The sequence below is a fragment of the Lutra lutra genome, chromosome 14 (genome assembly GCF_902655055.1).
Source record: "Lutra lutra chromosome 14, mLutLut1.2, whole genome shotgun sequence".
In the NCBI taxonomy this organism is placed as follows: Eukaryota; Metazoa; Chordata; class Mammalia; order Carnivora; family Mustelidae; genus Lutra; species Lutra lutra.
In genome coordinates this window covers 3,350,211-3,364,260 of record NC_062291.1, presented here as the reverse complement: position 1 = coordinate 3,364,260, position 14,050 = coordinate 3,350,211, and the positions used below count along the sequence as shown (strand labels likewise).

The window sequence follows — 14,050 nt, the reverse complement described above, 5'->3', positions numbered from 1 at the left end:
GCACACCAGCCAGCTCCAGCTCCCCTGCCCCCAGTTTCCTGTTGCAGAGCAGAGCTGGGCAGAGCTAACCACACGTCACTTAGGGCAGGAACCGCAGAGGAGCCTGCGGCCGGAGGGAGAGCCAATCTGAGCATCGAAGTGACAGAGAAGAGGAGAACAGGGACAGATCTGCATTCACCCTGCGCGAGAAGAAACAGAAGCGCAGGGACATGTTTTTGCTGCAGCTACAAAAGGAGCTGCTGCAGCTTCCAGGGGGAAGTCGGTGGCCCACCCGGAACTCGTTTCCTGCCCTCTACCCGAAGAGGATCTGAGCCCGTGATAATCATGAGCCCCGGAGGGTGGGGACACCGACCTCCAGCCGCCTCTGGTCGCTCAGCAGGCAGTCCAGCAGCACAGGCTCGCACCTCTGGACCAGCATCTCCCAGCGCTGAGCGTCCCCCAAGCTGCTGCCCTCAGACCCGGAGGGGCCCGGGGAGAAGCAGGAGGTGGTGTCCACGTCCAACAAAGTCGGCGTCTCCCTCTCCAGCCTGTGGCTGCCTCCTGCGGTCTGGGCAGCGTCTGCCAGGCGCTGAGTAGTCTTGAGATAGAAGTGGGGAGAGAGAAGTCGAGGGTGTTCGTGGGGCCTGTCCAGGCCGGCAGCCTTGGCTTCCGTGTCCTTGGGGCTCTGACAAGGGGCCTCGGCCTCTCTGGAGGGCGGGCAGCCTTCCGCTTCTCCACGTTCCCCCGCAGAGCCAAGCGAGAGCCGTATGAAGCTAAAGCTTGAGGTAAAGGCATCCTGAGAGCTGCCCGGGGCTGAGGGGACCCTGGGGTCACTCCCGAGGCCGCAGCTGTCGCCATTCACCTCCTCTGGGAACAGACGGCCTTTTGTCCAGGTGTCCTTTGCTCTTGCACAGCCACCAGCATCCCAGCCAGCGCCGGGGGCCTCAGAACTGTCCATGGGCGGGAGCTCGCCCTGCCACCCTGCGTCCCCAGGGCCACACGACCTGGCCGGCCTGGCAGGCAGTGTGGCGCCAACTTGGAACTGAATCCCGAAGAACCCTGAGGGTCTTCTCGCAGGGGTCCTCGCCAGGCCCCCGTATCCCACAGGGGTCCGAGCCGAGGCTGCTGTGCTCCTAGGAACAGGGCTCCCCGCCGAAGGGCCTCGCCACTGGCCTCCAGGATCAAGGCCACCCCGTCCGGCCCTGGACTCAGACTGGTGGGACTCCTCACCGCATGCCCCTCCCTGGGCCTGGAGCGCAGTGGCCGCTGCTGGGTAGAGGAACCCAATCTGGGGCCCCGCTGTGCTTCTCATGTAGCCCGGCCTCCGCGCCAGCCGCCGCCGCCGCAAGGACACCACAGGTGGTAAGCAATCCCGGCCGCCTGGGAGGAAGAGAGAACACAGCACCGTAAGCGCGCGTCGCTCAGTGACTCCGCGGAACTGCGCGTCTGGAGAGCATCCTGGCCTAGAGGTCACCACTCCGTGCATCTGTCAGAGACAGAGCCCAGCTCAGGCGTCACGAGGCCAACCCAGCATGGAGATCCGGACGGTCCTGTCCAAGTCTTGGCCTCAAACGCGTGGCAGCAGCTCAGTGTCTCCGCTCCTCTGCTCAGCACAGCAGCCGCGGGGCTGAGTTACACCAACACATCCCAGGCCCGTTGGAGACACTGCCTCAGTGACCCCTTCAGCATCCTCTGGCATCTCACCGGTGGGGATCCTGGGCACATTGGCACACGTCTCCCAGACTGGGCCTGGAAAGCGAGAGACTGGAAAGCAAATGCCAGCATCCTCCTCCAAACAAGAGCCAATCACTCATTCCAGCGACTTACTGGACGATACACGAGTTTCCATTATCCGAGCTATCCCTGTCCCCCGAACACATCCACACCCTGGAGGGCTGGCTGGGGCACAGCTTACATCCATCAACTCCTCTCACACAGCAGCCCACAGTAGGCCCTGTCTGATGTGCTCTACAAACCAGCAGCTGTGTCCCCCACCCAGCTACGCAACAGGAATAGAAACAATAAAAAATGCCGATAGCCCTCGGGCAGGCTTGTACGGCAGCTGAGAGCAGGGTCTGGCACCTCACGGCAGGTTCAAGCCCTGGCTGCCCCATGGCTGACTGTGACCTTCCACATGTTACCTGACCTCTCTGTGCCTCAGTGTGCTGATCGGGAAAATGGAGATATGACCAGTACCTCTCACCCAGGGTGGTTGTGCACATTGAACCAAATGAGTCGTGATGCACAGACAGCCTAGAACAGCGCCTGGCACTCATGATCTGTGTGCCAAAGGTGTGAGTTCTTATTTCTCTGTCACAGCACATCGTTACTAAGAATATGTGCATAACCTATGCTCATTTCACGTGCTCGCTGCCAAAATCATGGGAATCGCCCAGACCAGGAATTATAAGTTTTCTTCTACAGTTAAGAAAACTGAGGCTCAGGGAAAATAACATTCTAGAAACCCCTGCCAGTGACTGAGTGACCGGGTCTCCTGACTCTCCTGGCCCACACGGCGCTCTCACAGCTGCACTCTGCCACACCATGAATCAGATGAAATGCAAAGCGTGCAAGTAAGACCAGGCAGCACTGAATGTGGCCACAGGTACACTACAGCCTCTGGTGAAGAGTGGAACAAAGCTTCATGCCAGGGCCACACATCCCGTTGTGTCCCCAGAACATGAAGGGGCCCAGGATTTTTGTCACGGTAAGTGGAAAGCACTTCGTGTTTGGGGGCCTCCTGTGTTATGATCATGGCACACAGCAGTCTTCAGGATGGGTGTCCATGGAAATCCTGAGGAATGAGCACAGTGACCCATGAGCCACTCGTTCCCTGAATTTGAGCATCTAAGGACAAAAGAGCCCAAGACAGGTTCACCCAGCAACCTGCTCTTGCCAGCCGGGCGTGCCGACTGCCTGGTGCCAGGAAAGGGTTAATACTACCCATGTACATAGAATTCCAGAAGCTGGCAGTGGAGGGAGGAGTGAAAGTAAGGGCTATCAGGGGATGGGAGAGGAAGTCAGGGTAAAGAAAGGGAGAGAGGTATATAATATACAACCCTAGGCCCTTGCTACCATTTCCACTTCACAAATAATAAAACTAAAGCCCAGAAGGTTTCAGTTTGCCCAGAACTCCCAGATGGTAGCTTACCAAAGCCTGTTTTGGTAAGCTCATAGCTTACCAAAGCTCATTTCAGGACAATAAACCAGCATAATACCCTCCTGTGCCCCTAAGTGGCTTGATAAATGATGTATGAATGGATGCATGGATGGATGAGGGACAGATGGATGAACCAAGGCCTATCGATTCCAAAACACATGCTCTTCCCGTACCCTTTGCCTCCAAGTGTATCCCTGAGGATGATAACTTGAAATGACAGGAAGTCAGAAGAAAGATTTGTCTTATTTCTTAATGACACACGCCATGCAAAGCTGGAATCAGTAGAAAAGGACAGGACTAAAAATGTACAGAAGGAATTAATTAATTAGTTAATAGTCCAAATTAGACCACACATTTAGATGGTTACTATCAAAAAAAAAAAACCCAGCAGTGATTGAGGAGTGCACTTGTGATGAGCACTGGGTTGGAAGTGTTGTATGAAAGTTTGTACACCAGGAACTGATATTACATTATATGTGAACTAACTGCAACTTATTTTTTTAAGATTTTATTTATTTATTTGACAGACAGAGATCACAAGTAGGCAGAGAGGCAGGCAGAGAGAGGGGGGAAGTAGGCTCCCTGCTGAGAAGACAGCCTGATGTGGGGCTCGATCCTAGGACCCTTCGATCATGACCTGAGGAGAAGGCAGAGGCTTAACCCACTGAGCCACTCAGACGCCCCACTAACTGGAATTTAAATAAAAACTTAAAAAAAATTAAGACATTGAAATCAAATTTTTTAAACAGAAAATAACAAGTGTGGATTAGAATGCAGAAAAATTGAAACTAGTGTGCATTTCTTGATGGGTATTATTCAGAGTAGGTGAAGAGAGTATAGTAGTTCCTCAAAAAGTTAAAAATAGAATTATTACATGGTCCAATAATTCCACTTCTCATTATATACCCAGAAGTATTGAAAGCAAAAAAATATCTCTTTGAGATAATTGTGCACCCGTGCACAATCACAGCAGTGTGATTCACAACAGTCAACAGTAGAAACAACCCACTTGTCGGTCAGTGGGTGAATGGATAAACAAAATGTGGTAAAGTCATACAACGGAACATTACTCAGCCTTAAAAAGGAAAGAAATTCTAACCCAGGCCACAACACGGATGAACCCTGAGGACATCATGCTAAATGAAACAAGCCAGTCAGAAAAGGACAAATATTGTATTTATAAACATGTATACATTTATATAAGGTATCTAGAAGAGGCAAATGCATAGAGTCAGAAAGTAGACTGGTGATGGGCAGGGATGGGGTAGTTGATGTTTAATGTGGACAAAGTTTCAGCTTCAGAAGCTGAAAAAGTGCTGGAAATGGATGGGGGTAATAGTTGTACAATAAGTAGATATACTTAATGACACTGAATTGTATCCTTAAAAATGGTTAAGAGGGTAAATTTTATGTTATATGTACTTATACTGTAAGGACCTATTTAGCCAGAGCGACTCCATCTTGGTTAAAAGCCATTGTGTTGTTTGTGCAGTAAAACTTAAACTGACCCTGCCCCCCCGCCCCAGAGAAACTTACTTAGAAGCAAGTCTGGGAAACCAGTAAATTGTGGTCGGTCAGTTCCTAATAACAGAGCCCAGAATACAAGGATGAGTCAGGCCAGGTGGAGACATCCAATCAGTAAAAAGTACACATACTGTCTCCCTAACCACCAAAGAATGTAAACCCCGCCTTTTGGGCACCAAACTTGAGCGCCAATTCTGACCAGACTGATAGGTTAGTTCAAAGCGCTAATATAGGGTAAATTGTAATTCAACTGGCCACCTGCGTGTGGCCTAACATGACTATGCAATGTTACAGTCTCATTGGCCACCTATGTGTGGCCAGGCTTTTGCTCTATACAAGTTAGTCTGTGAGGCTGGGAGGGGTCGCTCTCTTCGGAGGCAGCCCAGACTAGTCAGTCAGTCAAATCTTGAGCCTGTAAGCTGGGGGTGGTCGCTCTCTTCGGAGATGGCCCTGACCGGTCAGTCTGACTTCGAATGCTTAGCAAAGAATAGAGCTTTGCATAACTTTCACCTTGTCTCAGTCTCATCCCCCTGGCCGATCAGTCTAACTTCTAATACTTATCATAAAATAAAGCTTTAAATAACTTTCATTTTGTCTCAGTCTCGTTTCTTTTAATAATGGGCCTAACAATCCCAATGAAGATTTTTTTTTAAAATCTTGAAAAAGGTCAAATTGGGTCATCATGTTATGTGGTCTGAAGGACTCTGCCCCATCCTTTTCCTCAGGGGTTTCACTATCTGAGGGTGTCTCTGATGTCAAGGTCCCGACCACAAAGAGAACCCACGTTCCTACTGGGCTTCTGGTAAGATGTCATCGGGCCACAGTGCCGCTGAACAACAAGCCAAGAAGACCAGACATGAGAAAAATGTTCACCAAATGTGGGGATGAGAAAGAAGGGTCAGCTGTGTGGACAGCCCAGCTCCTGCATCCATCAGACCCCTCACACGTCCCATCCCCTGGCGTGGGCCTTCCTAGAAGGCGACCCAAGGGGCAGAAGCAATCACACACTATTTAAAGATTTTATTTATTTATTTGACAGAGAGAAATCACAAGCAAGCAGAGAGGCAGGCAGAGAGAGAGGAGGAAGCAGGCTCCCCGCTGAGCAGAAAGCCCGATGTGGGGCTCGAACCCAGGACCCGGGATCATGACCCGAGCCGAAGGCAGCGGCTTAACCCACTGAGCCACCCAGGCGCCCCGCAATCACACACTATTAATCCTAACCCTCAGGAGAGGGAAAAACTGACAGCCAGATCTGGATGGCACTTCTGGAATGAGCTAGAAGGATTAGAAGAAACCCATATTGGGCAGATGGCAGCTCAGAAATCTCTAGAAAGACCCCCAGGTCCCTGTACCCCAAATCCCCTTTTATCAATTTTTTTAAATTTTCATTTTTTAAGGAAACTTATGATAACCCTTCTGACCAGAAATCAATTATCACTATCTCTCCTGCCTGAAATCCTACCTCTTAGATTGGTCCAAACCCCAACCTGCCGTCACACCCTGCAGTTAAGGAAGGGTTATGATGCACTCCGACCTCAGAGGGCAAATTTCCTTCCTGACGCCTATGCTCAGGGTTGAGTGGGCAGGAAGTACATGGCAAGTTTTAGAGATTTGAGAGCTGACCGGGAAACCAGCTGTGCCTTCTGTTCCTTGTAAAACTCAGAGATGGTTTCATTCTGCCCATCTGGGCCTGGAGAGGCTGAGGAGAGAGGCGTGCCTCACGCAGCCTCCTCCATCCCCTACAGTCTCCGGCTCCAGAACAAACTCTAGGGAGAGGAGAGCAGACCTGCTGGTCCGGGTTATGTAGGATCCCCACCTCCACCGCCATCCAGCCCAGTGAGCTCCGGGATGGCAAGGGGAGTAAAAGACAAGAGCTTAGAGTAGACCCAGACAACAAAAGACCTCTACACACAGTCCCGATAAGGTGCCCAGGAACACATGCTCATCTAACTTATAGGGGAAACTAAAGGAAACCCATGTTAACCAGCAAAAATCCTGTCTGCCTGCCTCTAACCTTCTTCCAGACAAATCCTTCCCATCCTTCGGCTTCCAACGCCCTTCCCCATCAGCTACCTTGTCCTGATTGTGCAGGTCACAAGTCTCTAAGAACGGTCCACACCACTCCTGACCCCCTACTTACTACCACCCAGCACAGCTAGCTATTGTCTTCGGTGTATGTAAATTGTTCCCCATTTACGCTATGTATGAGCTTCCTGACACCCTCATCATTTTCCAAAAATCCTAGTATTCAGGGAAAGCATTCCAATACACGTTGGCCAGTAATATTTATTTTTAAATAGGAAATCTAAAATATGCAATTTAAAACATGATATACATGAATCTACTTGCAAGAACTTAAAACCAAGACCCAAAGTTCAAATCTACATGAAATGCCCACATGGGCTGGGGGAGATCACCTGGCCACACAGTTCCTCAGTGATTCATTTGGGGAATGACTCATGTGGGGAGAGCATGTCTGTCTCCCTCAGGGCCGCTGCTGAGAACACATAGAGTAGTCAGGAAAGAACAAGCATGGAAGACTTTGCAGAGCACGACTTGGATATCAATGTATAGAGAAAGCATAAATGAATATATTCTTTTCATGGAAGGAATTTTAATCCTATTTGTCATGGTCGGGGCATAAGTCTTTTCTAAAACATTAAAGTTAACCAAAGATCCTGAAACGTAAGGAAACCACACGTCCCTGTGGATTAACTTGTTTTCAAAGAATCGGGATCCAGTCGTATTCATACGAAGCGCAAACGCCATACCGAGCACGGGGTCCTCTTTCTCTGACAGTTCAGAGAGCACCTGAGGTTCAGAAGTGGCTCGGGTCATGGTCATAAGCATCGAGCAAGCAAGGCGAGTGCTCATGAGGAATAAATCAACATTTATTGTGTTTCCCCTTTAATGCGCCATCCGTTTTAATAAAACGACTCCTTACTGAATGCTAGCTACTCCATGGGATGCAGACACGAGTGAGACACCATCCCTTCCCTCAGTGGCTTGGGATCTGGGAGGAGACACATGGCGCACACACAAAAACCGTCAGAGAGCAGAATGGGCTACTTTAATCACAGAGGAGGAGAACTCGATTTAAATTAAGTGAATGGGGTGTTCTATTGGCTCTATTGGTTTACCTCACAGTTCTTTGCCCTTTGGCAAAGCACAGACTCCATGAGCCCCAGAATACTCCCGAATTTAGGTCACCCCCAAAACGCACCTCTTGGGATTGAAAGGAAGAAGGGTGACAAGGCAGGCCTGTTTTGTGCGACCCGGGACGACTCTAACAAGCAGGTCTGCGCTGTGATCGGAGGCCTCCTTCCTCCCATCTCGCTGGCCGCTCCCCTGCCTTGTCCTGCTCCCCTCCTTTATCCTGCACGGGCATCCCCCTCAATCAGCCTCTTGTCTGTGTCACTCTGCGTCTGCCCCTCAGAGAACCCCAACCATGTCCTAGAAAGAGTCCAGCCAGCAAGCACAGGTGGCCTGCCCGCTACGGGTTTGCCATCATTGGGGGAGCAGGGAGAGGCTGGAAGCACGCACGCAGGGAGTCCTGCCAGGGTGGTGAAGGACAGGCGCGTGGTGCCAGGCAGCACAGGGCAGGGCACCTGGCTTTGTCTGCTGGGATCTGGCTGAGCTGCACAGCCGAGCCAGAGTTCGAGAGGTCCCAGGAGAGAGTGCAGGAAGGAGACTTAGAGGAGGGAAGGAGGCCAGCTGGGGGAGTGGCCTGGAGGACACCACTGATGGGCCGGGCCAGGATGGAGCCGGACGCCACAGGGCGTATGGGCTGCACCAAGCCTGGATCTTTGCCCTGAGCCGGACGGACGAGGCCCTTGAAGGACAGGAAGCAAGGGGGGGGGGCGTGAACGGATAAGCATGTTTTAAGAGCTCACTCCGCAGAGAACAGACCCCACGGGAGTGAGAGAGGATGCCAGGACAACAGTTAGAAGGCACCAAACAGAGGCAAAAATGAGGGAAGCGCGCCTGCCGCACGCACAGTCAGCCTGGTCCTTTCCCGGGTCAGATCACGGGACCAGGAGGGTGTCCCATTGCTCCGGCCATCTGTGTATGTCCTCTGCTGCGCACCTCGCGTTGACTCCGGGTCTCTTATGTGATGAAGGGCAAGCAGCAGTTCTCTGTAGCATTCTGAGCGGCCTCCCGCCTCCACCGCCCTCCCGCAGGCAGTATTTAAACACACAAAGATCTGGGGCCAGAAGAGTGATATTCTCAATGAGTCTCTCGGCCAAACAGTCACCACAGGCTTGCGGACGTGTCATCTTCACAAACGGACATTCTTCTGTCCCTCTGAGAGGCAGATCGTTCTCCTAGACGTGACTGGTCACCATGGGCCTGGGTGACCAGAGCCACTTCCTCCTGATCTCAAATTTCCATAATCTTTAAAGCCACACGCCCAGCGGGTATAAACGCCCACAGGTCTGCAGAGCACGGCCCTCTAGGCCAACCACGGGCAAAGCTCTGTGGTTTCTATTAGCCTCCTGGTCACCGAAATGCAGAGCTCTGACTCCCGGGCCGCAGACCTCACTTCCTCGAACAGCCTCTCCATTGGAAGGGATGAGCCCCACGCTGAACGGGGGCTTCACTGTCTAGAGTGTCAGCCCCGAGTCAATGAAACCGGAAAGACTGTTCTGCCTGGAACACACATGACATGTATGGGCTAAAGGTACGTAGAAAAGAGAAAAAATAAATAAATAAATAGCGCAAGCTGGTTCAGGGAGGAGATGTGGTTGGTGAAGGAGATCAAGGGTACCAGTCATCACTCAAGTGGGTGGCAGTTACATGGCGCTGATAGTCTCTGCAACGTGTGTATCGGACGAATTTTATAACTGGGAGATAGTCTGTAAGGAGTTTTCAGAGCCGCAGGCCCTCACAGCGGTGGGAAAGGGAGACGCACCCGGAGCCGATCCCACAGCTGAACCAAGAGGTAGAGGCTACAAGGCCACAACGGAGGGGAGGTCCCTCTCCATGGAGGACGAGCAAGTACGCAGCAATGGAGGTGACAGCTCAAAGAGGTTCAAACATCTGTGGCCCAGGCCGGCTGGGCCCCTGTGGATCATGCAGCAGACGGTGGGTCATGAGGAAGCCCAGGAGGCTGTCGGGGAGTGGAGGGACGGCATGGGGTGCAGGGACAGGCAGAGGCAGGGCCCTGCACTGGAGAGAAGACAGCTGGAAACACAGCTGGCAGGCGGAGATCCTGAAGAGCCCAGGATGCCCCCGGCGGCGGCGAACTCTGGAAGAGGAGGAGGCCGGGGAAAAGAAGTGACTGGAAATGACGTGGGTAATCACGTGTGCTTCCCAGAGGAGTCGCCTATGGGATATCAGCCTGGCGACATGCAGCCCGAAGCATCCAGTGCCATTCGTGGGGTGCGGACCCTTGTCACCTGCTGTCCTCCGCGTTCACGTTCCAACGGCAACACTGAGTGGTTCCCAAACCTGGCTGCCCGGCAGTCACCGGGGTCTCTTTTCAAAATGAGGAACTCGCCATGCTGGGTGGTGGGACTCGGCACTCACAAGGTGATCCCAGGGGGAAGCCAGGGTTGGGAACATCTGCTCCAGGTTAGAGTCCTGCTGAAGCTCCTGCTGTGCTCGGAATCCGAGCTCATCACACACGACACTCACCACGCTGCTGAGGCTGCTGCTTTGCAGAATCTTCTCTTTCCCCTAAACTTCTTTGTTTCTTGAAATGTGGCTTTTCACAGAGAACCTCTAGGCGTGGACAAAGAGTGGCCTGTTCTACAATGTGTCCCCATACATGTGTTCTGAATCTTCTAGCCCGCATAAGGTTTCCACTTCTGGTCAGACGGTGGGAGTCCTGGTCCCACAGCAGGACCCCCTGGGGCGCGGGAGGCCGGAGGGACCCGGGAGACAGGCCGCTGCTGGGCACGGTCTCACTGCCTAACGTGCACAGAGAGGAACGGGAGCCAAACCGCCAGCCAGCATTCAGCACCCTTGGGAGTTTAAGAGTCAAAAACCGTGCGTGGAACAGGTAACTGGATCCTATAACAAAGAAAAACTATTGGTGGGGAACCTGGTGAAATCCAGGTAAGATCTCTAGTTTAGCTCATTGTGCCAATGTTCATTTCTGAGTTGTCGTAACTGTACCACGATTACAGAAGCTGTTCGCAGGAGGGGAAGCGGCAGGGTGCATGGGGGAAGGAACACTGCCGCATCTTTGTCGCTTTCTATGAATCTGGAAGTATTCCAAAATAAAAGGCTTATTTAAAAAACAGGTACACAGGAGCACCTGGGTGGCTCAGTCAGTTAGGCATCTGACTCTTGGTTTCAGCTCAGGTCACAATCTCAGGGTTGTGGGATCGAGACCGGTGTCGGGCTCCACACTCAGCACAGAGTCTCTTGGGATTATCTCCCTCTCCCTCTGCCCCTCCTCCTGCTCTCTTGCTCACTCACTCATTGTCAGTTTAAAAAAAAAAATCTTAAGGGCGCCTGGGTGGCTCAGTGGGTTAAGCCGCTGCCTTCGGCTCAGGTCGTGATCTCAGGGTCCTGGGATCGAGTCCCGCATCGGGCTCTCTGCTCAGCGAGAAGCCTGCTTCCCTCTCTCTCTCTCTCTCTGCCTGCCTCTCCGTCTACTTGTGATCTCTCTCTCTGTCAAATAAATAAATAAAAAAAAAAATCTTTAAATTAAAAAAAAAAAAAATCTTAAAACAAAAGCACGTGCCTGTGTGCTCACACAATTTGTGGACCTGTACTTTGCACTAGAGAAGGGTGTGGACTCTGGAGAAAGATTCCCTGAACCTGACACTCGGCTCTGCCTCTCCGTAGTGAACACTGCTGAGCTCCCTGCGTCTCTGCTTGCCTTGTCTGTTACAGGGGACTTGGGACATAGAAGTGCTGGAAAGAGAGGCCAGAATATGAATTTCACTGCCCTATACCATGCCTGGCACAGAGTAACCACTCGAAAACAATTTTATTCTCAATTCAGGGATAAAGACAAGGATGTCACCCTGAAGCAAAGACACCTGCACACGGGCACCTGGAGGCAGAGTTCAAGGCAAAGCTTAACCAAAGCAGCCTCAGGTCTGACTCTAAGCCTTTTCCTGTACTGATAAGACTCCTGGAGGCCAGTAGGGATCTATTCTCTCTCTGACCCTCTCTCTCTCTCTCTGACTCTCTCAGCCTCACTCTCTGACCCTCTGTCCCTCTCTCTCTGTTTCTCTCTAACTCTGTTTCTCTATGACTCTCTCTGACTCTCTCTCTCCCTCTCTGCCACGCGGCCTGTCTCTCTCTCTGTGTCTCTCTAATTCTCTGTCTCTGTCTCTCTCTCTCTCTGACTCTCTCTCTGTCTCTGTCTCTCTCTCTCTGCCTCTTTGTCTGTCTCTCCCTCTCTGTGTCTCTCTCCTTCTGCCCCCCCCCCCCCCCCGCTCACACACACACACACACACACCCCGCCCATCACAGCATCAAGGAGACAACCTATACTCTCTTGCCAACCCATCCCTTTCCACCTCTCTAATCCAGTTTTCTGTGTTCTGTTTTCTTTCCTTTCTACGCCTGGATCGACCTCTTGCTCAAGCAGGTCATCGAGGAATTCAGCAGAAAGAGATTCACAGACCACGTGGAAGTGTTTGCTCTGAAATCACTGGACAGCCTCTCTCCGTGGTGCTATTAATTCTCATAAACGATTATCTTTTTCTTTTCATGTAAAGTGCTACTCAAAACTCTGATCGCCATCTGAACCGCCCTCAGCGTGCTGCTAGCTACAGATGGGCGTCTCTAATGAATTTTTTAACTGCTGCCCTAATAAAATATGGATGAACCAGAAGGAGCCCTCTTTCTAGCTGTTATTTCCAAATAACCAAACAACTTAAGTTCCTGCTCTTATTTTAGCAGCAAAGAGCCGTAAGCTCTCACGTCCACCCTAACAAAAGACAGCTTTTCTCATGCCAGTCCATCTGCAAAGTTCACAGTTACCTTTTTTAATGCCATATTTTATGCATGGACTTATTTTCATGGCTTTCTAAATGCCCCACTTTGTGTGCCAAATATGAGATGTGTTTATTAAAAAATGATCCCAAATTGTCAGCACTTCACACAGAAGTAGTACCCTCGAGACGGCAGCGTCTTTTAAGAAAGTCCCTGCTTTGCGCTGAATTTTTATAATACTCAGAATTTAAGCCCACATCAAAGGTTTGTGCCACTTTAAATACCTGACTTTAAAAAATGATACAGTGAGAGCATCGCAAATGTACTGCTCCATGGCTCTATTAGAAAACAAGAGGAAATTCAGTACATCCCCCCACCCCGCACTCTAGTATGGAAACCTGGTGCACTGGTCCAAGGGAATAAGAAAGAAATCAGCATCATACGCCTCCTGTGTGAGAAAGATCGGGACCCCGTGACACCATACGCACGTGGACAGGTGGTCAGGGGACCCATACCTCAGCTGGATGTGAGATGGAAGGGGACATCCTCTAATAGACCATGACTGTCTTCCGTCTATACTCGAGGACCCCTCATTCGTACAACTCCTCTAGCCTCACCGTCTATTGAGGTATAACATATGAATCCCGGTTTTAAGAGGCCACAACTCTATCTAGAAAGCTCGAGTCTCTGACCAATTCAAACCCAGCTGGCATTTGGAGTTGATGACATGAGGCAGGGGTGAAGCAGAGGTAAACTTCGCAACTGACCGACACAGGCTTTGTCTCAACAGTAATCCTTTCCCGAAGATTACCTTGGGGAATACTTGGGGTATTTAAGAGAACAAACTTTTTTCAAGGATCCATTTACATTCATACAGTGAAAATTAATTGTAAGGAATTCCTGTCTCTTCTTGCTTTCATAGTGCCTCCTCACTGTGGAATGATCTCGAACAAAGCGATACATTTCACTGTTAAGAATAAGCCCCCACAGAAGCTTTGATGCGGGAATGTCTGAAGCGGCTTTGGTTACAGCAATATGTTTCCTCACGATGGAGAGCAACTCATCGCCCTCACTAAACTCCTTTTGAAAGCTTTTGTTCCCAAAGTGGCACGTTTTATGATTTTTTAAATTATTAAAATGAGATGCTAGCGTCTCCAGCAGCCACTACTCTCGGACAGACATCACACCCACACTCAGATCGGGGCCATCTGCCAGAGGAGGCCAAGAGCGAGAGGGCTCGGCCGCTCCCCTGGGACTGGAATTCAGAATACGGGGAGGACACACTCGAAGGTGTATCACAGCCGGGCTCTGGGCCAGAAACCATGCGAGAGAGAAATTGCTCGTGCCCTCGGAGGCCCTGCTTATAGGGAGGTGGGTGTGCATCAGCGAGGGACGGATGCCCAAGGGCGAACACCCACACTGGTAAGCTCCGAGCGCCTCGCTCTGTGTAGCCAAGTCCCTCACGGGACCTGGGGTCCACAATCAACT

The 14,050-nt window shown here is 51.2% G+C and overlaps 1 protein-coding gene across 3 annotated transcripts in view; it reads right to left on the bottom strand.

Annotated features, from left to right (window-relative positions):
* Positions 1 to 14,050, bottom strand: part of DISC1 (DISC1 scaffold protein) — a 380,218-nt gene that overhangs the window by 324,429 nt on the left and 41,739 nt on the right. For all 3 annotated transcript variants that reach the window (XM_047702999.1, XM_047703001.1, XM_047703000.1), the window contains one exon: positions 353 to 1,359. In XM_047702999.1, coding sequence (XP_047558955.1) covers positions 353 to 1,359 — 1,007 coding nt within the window. The remainder of the gene's footprint in view (positions 1 to 352; positions 1,360 to 14,050) is intronic.